This window comes from Salmo salar, chromosome ssa07, assembly GCF_905237065.1.
Source record: "Salmo salar chromosome ssa07, Ssal_v3.1, whole genome shotgun sequence".
Classification (NCBI taxonomy): Eukaryota; Metazoa; Chordata; class Actinopteri; order Salmoniformes; family Salmonidae; genus Salmo; species Salmo salar.
In genome coordinates this window covers 24,035,557-24,046,021 of record NC_059448.1, presented here as the reverse complement: position 1 = coordinate 24,046,021, position 10,465 = coordinate 24,035,557, and the positions used below count along the sequence as shown (strand labels likewise).

Below are 10,465 nucleotides of genomic sequence, written 5' to 3'. Positions count from 1 at the left end.
ATGTTTCCTAAGTCGTAGACGACTATGTTTGTTACTATGCTGTACCACAGCGCAGATAAAGGAAGATACCCATCCGGACCTCTGCCACCTAGGAAATTTGTGTCACTGAACCTTCTCAAATAGTAGTTGAGTACCCCTGCACTACACTATCTGTCCCTGCATGTCTGATAACCTATCCAGTGTATAGGCCTACAGATCTGACTGTTCTTGATATTTGTCTCAGAAGAGTATACATATTTTAAATATTCGTCCATCCACATCTATATCCATGAATTTGCCCTTTGATATTACACTGTCCTTGAATGTGTTCGTATTCTGATATTTTATTATTGTTGTTGCATTGTCAAGGATTGTTTAGTGGCACAAAATGAACAGTTATTACTGTCACTGTTTTAAAACTAAGCATTTCTCCACTTCTATACCACTTAGATTTACTGTATATTGAAAGCTACGTGTTACTGATGCTTAAAAGCTCATCTTTCATGCATTATGTGTTAGCCTAGTCCTTTTACATATAATGGGATGTTTGATAAGACATCAGTTAAGATCTGCACAGTCTCGGTATAAATGGGACTTTTGAGTTTAAGGGTTTTGTTTTACCAGTAAAATACTGTATTATTGGGTAGATGTTTGCTACTGGTATAAGCATTTTCTTCCTCCTTTTATTATTCTGATCTCACAAATCTGTGTCCCGAAATGAAGACGTCAGTTTGATTTCCATTGTTGTTATGGTGTACAAAAACATCAATAACAAACAGATGAAGTTTGTTACTTTTGTCAGTAGTTTATTACATTACATGACGACGCACATAAGCAACATGATAATAATGATAAGATGATATGGAAATCATAATTAACATAAAGCACTGAGTCTACACACTATGAAACTCGCTTTGTATAATATCTAAGATTATAATATAAGATGGTAAAAGAAAACATTATGCTTCCCATGAAGCACTGCACACAAACTCTCGTTGTACAATATATGGAGATGAAATTTGTATGCGGAGCAAGATTTCTACCTACGTGTTCTGTTGGAGACAATGTAAGCAGAGTTTACAATATGCAGTGAATAAGAGGTGTCTAATTTTTCAGTTTCTCTTCCAGGTGGGTATAGAGGTCTGCCTTGGGGCAACACCAGCAGAGCAGGCTGTGAAATATGAGCTGGTCTCCAAGCAATCCTCCGTGAGCTTAAGGCACACAAAGCAGAACTCTTTATTGCACCTTGGACAGAGAATATTCTTACAACCAGTCTTGTCGTGTTCCACCCGTTGGCCACAGGTGGGACAGGCGCGAATGGAGGGGCAGTCGGTGACACCTGCCACCTGAGGGAGAGACGTGGTTTCGCAGTTCTTCAGCAGTTCCAGGTCCTGGTTGATACAGCCATCGTTGTCACAGCGGTCAGAGCGTGGCCCGGGACCTTTCCACTGCTTCAGGCACTGCCAGCAGAACTCATACCTCTGACCTTTGTCTGCAGTGCACACTGTGCAGAGGACACTGAGGTTGGTGAGGTCCTCTCTCTCTACGAAGGTTTCGCAGACAGGGCACTGTTATAAAAGAGGGTAGGGTAAGCGGGGGAGATGAGTAAATCCCTATTATTGTCTGCATGCAGAGATTCATAATGATATAACTGAATAAAACATGTGCAATTACTCGTTTTGGATAACACAGTAAAGAATCTCTGACCAAAGCTATGTACTGTAGTTAAGAGGTGATCTGTCCCCACCCACCTGTTCATAGCTCTGTAGTTGTATGTATATTATGCCTTATTATTACTGACACTTCATTAAAGCCGTTAGATGCAGTTTATCACAGTGCACTGCGCTTTATTACAGGCAACAATTTTGGTACTCATCACTGCTTTCTCTACCAGAACATTTGTTGGCCCTCTGATGTCACCTAGGCTGATACATTGCTATGTTTTCATTTATAAATCCCTTTTACAAAAAGTTCCAATGTACCTAACATCTTTACTAAACTTTAGACATACGAGTTACCACACCCGGTCTCAGGGATGGTTAATGCTGTAAATTCCTTAGGTCTCAACTGAGTTAGGTAAATCAGCCTTTAGTTTTCTTGCACCTTATTTGTGGAACAATTTTCTAAATGTCCTTACATTTTATGTTTTGGTGACTCTAGGGCAGGCCTGGGCAAAGGCCGGCCCGGGGGCCGTATGGGGCCCACGACCTGATTCAATACGGCCCGCGGAATCATGTTCAGATCACATAAAGAATTTGCGATAGTAAAGTTTTGAAAAATGTATTTGCTATTCAAATTAAAAGCCCAAGCCTTTCCTTTGTGTAATGATTTACACTTGAAGGCACGTATAAATAACAACTGCACGAGGACAGAAAGTGACTGACAGGCTGCCACACGTCACAATTACAAATAGTAGCTAGCTAGAAATTGCGCAAAAATGAGTTTTTCAAACATTTCAAAGAGAAGGAAGGTAGACAATGAATGTAGTGTGTTCCAGCAAGAGTGGACATTAAAATATTTCTTTATTGAGGTATCAGGGAAAGCTGTGTGTTTATTGTGCATCGCTGTCTTGAAAGACTACAACTTATCCCGACACTTCCAGACGAAGAATGCAGAGAAATACAGTAATATGTCTTCTGAGAAGAGGGCAAGTGCATCGAAAGAGTTGCTTTCTCAGTTGCAAAAGCAGCAAGGACTTTTCACAAAACTGCATTCAGCAAACAACAGAATTGCGAGAGCTAGCTATGTTCTGTCCCACAAAATTGCTAGAATATTTAATTGACTCTGCAGCAATACTTTTCCCCGACAAGAAAGAGCTGTTTGAAAATGTTTCCCTGTCAAGACGAACAGTGACACGACGTGTTAAGGACATTGCAGAGAATATGGAACAACAGTTGAAGGACAAGGTAAAGGATTTCACCTATTTCTCCTTAGCCTTGGATGAGAGCAGTGATGCACGTGATGCGGTGCAGTTGTTGATATTCTTACGTGGCATAACTCCAGACTTTGAAATTATAGAGCTTGCTTCAGTGCAGTCAATGAAGTGCACAAACACAGTGAAAGATTTATTGGAGGAGGTTAATAAGTGTGTGGCAAAGCTGGGACTGAGTTTTGAAAAGTTATCCAGTGTGACCACTGATGGGTGCCCAAACTTGAGAGGAAAAAACGTTGACTTTTTGAAAAGGATACAAGATCAAGTAGCTGTGCTGAACCAAGATCAGCAAATTATTTTCCTGCATTGTATTATTCATCAGGAGGTGCTCTGTAAATGTGTCCTGAAAATGAGCCATGTTGTGGATACAGTCACTAAAGTGGAAAACTTCATAAGAGCAAAGTCTTTAAACCACAGGCAGTTTGTCTCACTGTTGGAAGAGACAGAGTCGGGTCACGCAGATTTCCCCCACCACACAAACGTGAGATGGCTGAGTTTGGGGAAGATGCTTTAAAATGGTGTGGAACCTGAAGTCAGAGATTGCTGAGTTTTGAAAAATGAATGGAAAATATGTGGATTTCCCTCAACTGCAAGATAAAGAATGGTTGGCTGATTTTTCCTTCACCGTGGACATCATGACCCTCATGAATGAACTGAATTCCAAATGACAAGGGAAGGGCCTTTTTGCACATCAGATGTACAGCCTTGTCAAATCCTTCAAGGGAAAATGACTCCTCCTGACCCGTCAAGTAGAAGCCAACAATCTCACAGACTTTCCGACCCTACTAGTCTGTTCCTAATCAGACGACAAGCGGGAGAAGTATACATCGCGGCTGCGTGCTTTGAACGGTGAGTTTTCTCGTCATTTTAAGGATTTCAAAGTGCTGGAAAATGACATGCTGTTGGTTTCCTCTCCTTTCACCTTCAAATGTGGATAACGCTCCCACTGACCTGCAACTTGAGCTTATCGATCTTCAATCTGGTGTAGTGATTGGAGAACTATTCAAAAGAATGTCACTGACGAGGTACTATGCATCTCTCGATGAACAAAACCTTCCAAAGATTAGGAGTCATGCTCAGATGATGTTTGTACCGTTTGGGTCAACCTATGTATGTGAACAGACATTTTCAGTGATGAAATATAACAAGTCAAGGCACAGATCATCTCTTACTGACTCTTACCTCTCAGCAATCCTGCACATAGCGGCGTCAGAAACTATACCTGGCTTCACTGCTCTAGTCAATGCCCATCAGAGACTTCACTCCTCACACTTGAGTAGTTTAAATGTAATGTTGAGCTCTCTCTCTTTCTTGTGTTTTTGTGCATACCCATTAAGAAGAGTTCTGTCCGTGGTGCGGAATGCACAGTGTACTTTTCACTCAGTGTCGTTCATTGCATGTTTAATAATGAAAATACCTACCAAAAGGAGAACATGGATGTAGTTTATTTCTGTGCATGTTAAAAATGTAAAATATATAGCATATCTGGGTGTGGTTTACCGTAGATATATCTGTCAACATAGTCATACACATGATGTATAATCCTGTAATATGATTCTGGCCCGCAATGGCAAAAATATATTCTAATGTGGCCCTCCATGGAAAATAATTGCCCAGGCCTGCTCTAGGTTCATTCAGAAAGCTGATTGAGGACCTATTACTGATGAATGTGTTTGTTTATTTCTGCTTGCATTTTGTATTTATATTGTTGTGTGTATTTTCTGTAATTGATGTAATTCAGGGCTCATCTGTAAAGGAGACCTTGGTCTCAGTATGACTCCCTGATAAAATATAGGTTTAATAAATAAAATAATAATAATATTCTATACAGTAGTAAAAACAAACTTGCAAAGAATTTGAACAATAAAACATGCACTCACTGATTTGTATTCACAGTATGTGAAAGCTGCCATGGTCTTCTCAAAGTGCTCCATCTCCTCAGTGGTCAGAACAGCCAGCCTACGTACCTCCTGGTAAGACCACTCAGCACCACACTTCACAAAGGTGCCATCCTCAAGTGCAGGGCACAAAAACTTGAACTGACCCTGGGAGGACAAAGAAGAAAAGTTTAAGGAAAATGGATGGACATTGGATATCAAAATAGTGCAATATATTTAATATGCATGATGTAATTCATATTAAAATATATAATTTGTTCGATTAATATGGTTAGTTTGAATCTATGTCAACCTATTGTCACGTCCTGACCAGTAAAGGGGTTATTTGTTATTGTAGTTTGGTCAGGACGTGGCAGGGGGTATTTGTTTTATATGGTTCGGGGTGTGTGTGTATGTAGAGGGGTGTTGGATTTATGTATTCCGGGGGTTTTTGGGCACTGTTCTATGTTAGTGTATTTCTATGTTCTGTCTAGTCTAGTCTATTTCTATGTTTAGTTTATTGGGGTTGGACCTTCAATTGGAAGCAGCTGGTTATCGTTGCTTCTGATTGAAGGTCCTATAATTAGGAGTTTGTTTTCATGGGTTTTTGTGGGAGATTGTGCTGTGTATAGCTTTGTGCCTTACTGGTGATGTGATTCGTCGGTGTGTTTTTGATGTACGTGTTTGTTTTTGGTGTACCTTTGTCCAGTTAATAAAAAGAAGATGAGTGTACATAACCCTGCTGCGTTTTGGTCTCAACACTACGACAACCGTGACAGAATCTCCCACCAACCAAGGACCAAGCAGCGGGGTAAGGAGCAACGGAACACTAATATGGACTATCGGGAATTTTGGACATGGGAGCAGATTCTGGCCGGAGAGGGCCCATGGAGGAAGTTGGGTAAGGACCGGGAATGCTACTGGGGAACACGGCTGGCGAGGAAGCCGGAGAGGCACCCCCACCCAATAATTTTTTTGGGGGGGGGCACACGGGTAGTTTGGCTGGGCCAAGGGTGAGCCCTAAGCCAGCTCCCCGTGCTTTTTGGGAAGAACGTATGGAGTGGAGGGCGCTGAGGTATGCGGAAGTGCGCACGATCTCGCCCATACGCACGCACAGTCCAGTGCGAGTGATCCCAGCCCCTCGCAAGTGTCGTGCTAGAGTGGGTATCCAGCCTGGTAGGAGGATGCCTGCGCAGCGCATCTGGTCACAGGTGCGCCTCCTAGGTCCAGGCTACTCTACGCCCACTCTACGCACGGCAACCATCAGGCCCCTGCACAGACCAGTTCGCCCTGTGCCAGCACTTTGCTTGTGCAGGGCTACTAGTTCCATCCAGCCAGGACGGGTTGTGCAGGAGGTGTGATCTAGACTGCCAGTGCGCCTCCACGGCCCGGTATATCCAGTACCGGCACCAGGCCTCCAGTGCGTCAGCCCAATCCAGTTCAGCCTGTTCCCGCTCCTTGCACTAGCCTTGAAGTGCGTGTCTCCAGTCTGGTAGCTCCAATACCAGCCCCACGCACTAGGCTTCCAGTGCATCAGCCCAGTCCAACTCAGCCTATTCCTGCTCCCCGCACTAGCCCTGAGGCGCGTGTCCCCAAACTGGCACATCCAGTACCAGCACCACGCATCAGGCTTTCAGTGCGTCAGCCCAGACCCAGTCCAGAGTGTCCGGCAACAGTGCCTCGTCCAGAGTGTCCGGCAACAGTGCCTCGTCCAGAGTGTCCGGCAACAGTGCCTCGTCCAGAGTGTCCGGCAACAGTGCCTCGTCCAGAGTGTCCGGCAACAGTGCCTCGTCCAGAGTGTCCGGCAACAGTGCCTCGTCCAGAGTGTCCGGCAACAGTGCCTCGTCCAGAGTGTCCGGCAACAGTGCCTCGTCCAGAGTGTCCGGCAACAGTGCCTAGTCCGGAACCGAGTGAGTCGTACTACAGTCCAGAGCTCATAAAGTTTAGTACAGGGTCTACAGTGACATGTGTCAGGCCGAGGTACTTGGGAGGAGTGGACTGGTCAGGGGGTGGTTTGAGGCCCGAGCCTAAGCCACCTCCAATGTAGGAGGTTTGGGGAGGGGGGGTGTAGCACAGGAGCCGTCGTTGACGGCAGCCACCCTCCCTTCCCTCCCTTTTTTTGGGGGGGTGATTTAAAAAAAAAAAAGTGTTTAATTGTGAGGTGCATCCGGGGTCTGCACCTTTGGGGGGGGGTACTGTCACGTCCTGACCAGTAATGGGGGTTATTTGTTATTGTAGTTTGGTAAGGACGTGGCAGGGGTATTTGTTTTATATGGTTCGGGGTGTGTATGTAGAGGGGTGTTGGATTTATGTATTCCGGGGGTTTTTGGGCACTGTTCTATGTTAGTGTATTTCTATGTTCTGTCTAGTCTAGTTCTATGTTTAGTTTATTGGGGTTGGACCTTCAATTGGAAGCAGCTGGTTATCGTTGCTTCTGATTGAAGTTCGTATAATTAGGAGTTTGTTTTTGTGGGAGATTGTGCTTTGTGCCTTACTGGCCTGTTATTCGTCGTTTTTATTTATTACAATTTTTTTGGTGTTTGTTTTTGGTTTACCTTCTATGTCCAGTTAATAAAAAGATGAGTGCACATAACCCCGCTGCGTTTTGGTCTCAACACTACGACAACTGTGACACTTATCTAATATTAATTTATGATAAATGATAGGCCCTATAGACCCACTTTCTTAAAGGGGCAGTGCATGTATTTTTTTATTATTATATTTCCACACTGTGGTCATAAGGACACTTATGCTACTTATCTAAACAATGGAAGGCGCACAATCCATGGCTACAAAGCTCGCTGGCTAGTTAGCTGTAGCTACTTTGTAAGCTAGCTTGACGTACTAGAAAGTAAAATGAACAAGTTGAGGAAAAAGGTAACTACACGAAATGTGGTTTATTATGTTCTTGTCTTGATTGTAGAAAATGAAGCTGTTTTATGCAACGGGGCCCTGACATGGAAAGTTTGGAGGGGGGGAGAGAGACAGCTATAGTATTACTAGAGATGTTGGTTATGTAATTATTTTCCAAAAGTGCCTTATTCCAGAGGAAGATTTGCATGGGATTCATTTTTCTAAACTGCCCCCTGTAATTCTTTTTTTATTTTTTATTCAATTGAGTCTGATGGAAACCTGGTGTTTTTTATTCTACTAAATCCTATTTATTCTATTAAATCCTCTTTAATCAGTGTAGATGAAGGGGAGGTGACAGGTTAAATAAGGATTTTAAGCCTTGAGATTGTGTATGTGTGCCAAGACAAAAGATTTAAGTGCCTTTGAACAGGGTATGGTACTAGGTGCCAGGCACACCGGTTTGTGTCAAGAAATGCAATGCTGCTGGGTTTTTCATGCTTAATCGTTTCCCGTATGTATCAAGAATGGTCCACCACCCAAAGGACATCCAACTTTACACAACCATGGGAAGCATTGGAGTCAACATGGGCCAGCATCCCTGTGGAACACTTTTAACACCTTGTAAAAAGAATTGAGGCTGCTCTGAGGGAAAAGGGGGTACAACTCAATATTAGGAAGGTGTTCCTAATGTTTTGTACACTCAGTATATGAGCTTAGTTCAACTGTCATACCCAATGCTGATGCTATGCTTGGGCCATTGAGCGGCTTTGAAGCCACCGGTTGGGCATATTGCCACTCCCAAGTAGGAGCAGTCCTCCATAGGAATGAATGGAATCCTACAGTATTTCAAAGGACTATGCTGTAGACAGTTCTGGACTGTTTAAGTATCTTTGTCCCCAAGTAAGCATTAGTACAAAAATCATATACTTTAGGGAAAATGTGATACACAACATATATTTTTTTTTTTATATTAAGCTCACATAATATAATTTAAAAGTATGCATTAAGGTGTCTGTAATCAAATAAACATGTCAAAAACAAATGTAAACAATAATAAATGCATTTCTATAGTTTTCTAAATATTTTTTACAATTGAGGAGTTGCAAGGTGGCTTCAACACAGTGCCCCCTGTCAGTCATCCAGGGTTTCTACACATTGGTCATACCCCATCAGAACCCCAAATGTACACTTGTTTTACTCTGTAAACGAAGTAAATGTAAATAAACACTGTACAGCCTCAGAACATGGTTAAAGCTATAATTCTGATATCATGGTCAGCCCTTGCATCCATAGCTCTGTTTATGAATTTGAGAGAGGTTACATTTCTCCAGCCCAAACCCTCAGTTTTTTTACCAAAACTGCTTTGTTATTATTTCAAATGCAGATTGCCCCTTTTAAGGAATAGCGAGTAGGTTCTACCTGGTCCAGTAGGCTGCGACACCATCCGGTCAGTGACTCCGGGGTTACCGCATGACCACAAGACATCTCTGCCTTCAGAGTCTCAGTGTCATCATCTAGGGCTGAGAACAAAACGAGGAAATTGAATAATGGAAAACTCTGGAAAACATGTTCAGTGGTAGAAAAAGTACCCAAAGGTCATACTCGAGTAAAAGTAAAGATACCTTAATAGAAAATGACTCAAGTAAAAGTGAAAGTCACCCAGTAAAATACAACTTGAGTAAAAGTCAAAAAGTATTTGGTTTTAAATATACTTAAGTATCAAAAGAAAATGTAATTGCTCAAATATACTTAAGTATCAAACGTTAAAGTGTAAATCATTTCAAATTCCTTATATTAAACAAACAAGATTGCACGATTTACTTGTGGCACACGCCAACACCCAGACATAATTTACAAACGAAACATTTGTGTTTAGTGAGTCCGCCAGATCAGAGGCAGTAGGGATGACCACATGTTATCTTCATAAGTGCGTGAATTGGACGATTTTCCTGTCCTGCTAAGCATTCAAAATACAACGAGTAGCTACTTCTGGGTGTCAGGGAAAACGTATGGAGTAAAAAGTACATGATCTTTAAGAATGTAGTGGAGTAAAAGTAAAAGATGTAAAAAATATAAATAGTCAAGTAAAGTACAGATACCACAAACTACTTAAGTAGTACTTTAAAGTATTTTTACCTGCGCACATTACACCACTGACTCTTTTCCTCCAGGAACGAAGAGGACATTGACTAGTTGGGGCCAAGTAATAATGAATACCACATTTTTCTTGTTTTATTTTACCTGGCTAGTGTTGGTTTATTGATTAAATGGATTGCTTACGATCTAAATCGTCCTGTCGGTTGACGAATTTGAGCGTGGCGTCTCCGGGGTCATATCGCTTTTCTTCCTCCTGCTGTTGGGTTGTCATCGTGTTGCTCTCTATCTTCACCGTCTTGTACAGTAATCTTACTTCTTCACGCTCACTCGTGGGACGATGATATGACCACCGGAGGCAGGTGTGCTCTCCCTTGAATGCTGTGCCGGTACCGCGTTCGCGGGATAAAATGTCCCGCTGTGAGTCCCGCTAAGCCCTTGTATATCCCTTGGACTTGTTATTCAAAATCAGAAGCTTTCACTTTCAAGTTTCAAGAAGACACGTGAAATACGGTAAATTATGTTGACTGCATTCACTTGAGGATGTTCTCATAACATTTTAAACTGCAGCGTTGTAATGCAGATACACCTGTAGTAGCTGGCGGATCTCAGTTACCAAATGTCAGTCAAACTTGTTTACTGTTCATTTATTTGAGTGTGATGGTATCCCCCCGAGATCCCAAGTCACTGTACCTACTTTCAGTTTAGTTTATGTACTCAAAACGTAGGT

At 42.4% G+C, this 10,465-nt stretch overlaps 1 protein-coding gene across 2 annotated transcripts; it reads right to left on the bottom strand.

Moving 5' to 3' along the window:
• Positions 1-759: 759 nt before the first annotated feature.
• On the bottom strand, positions 760-10,322 carry LOC106594284 (probable E3 ubiquitin-protein ligase RNF144A-A). Of its 2 annotated transcripts, none has more exons than XM_014185653.2 (4): positions 9,922-10,322; positions 9,061-9,161; positions 4,792-4,956; positions 760-1,547 (listed from the first exon to the last, which is right to left on the bottom strand). In XM_014185653.2, exons 1-4 carry the CDS (start codon positions 10,007-10,009, stop codon positions 1,092-1,094), a joined length of 810 nt encoding a protein of 269 aa, XP_014041128.2. In that variant the 5' UTR covers positions 10,010-10,322; the 3' UTR covers positions 760-1,091. The 2 variants fall into 2 exon arrangements, with proteins under 2 accessions (XP_014041128.2, XP_045577709.1); XM_045721753.1 differs by having other exon boundaries at positions 9,778-10,254.
• Between the last annotated feature and the right edge of the window lie 143 nt (positions 10,323-10,465).

Excerpts from the sequence above, each read along its gene's own strand:
- LOC106594284 (XM_014185653.2), bottom strand. The coding sequence starts at position 10,009 with ATGACAACCCAACAGCAGGAGGAAGAAAAGCGATATGACCCCGGAGAC. Across the intron at positions 4,957-9,060 it reads GTCGCAGCCTACTGGACCAG|GGTCAGTTCAAGTTTTTGTG; the intron begins GTAGAACCTACT and ends TTGTCCTCCCAG. Across the intron at positions 1,548-4,791 it reads CATACTGTGAATACAAATCA|TGCCCTGTCTGCGAAACCTT; the intron begins GTGAGTGCATGT and ends CTTTTATAACAG.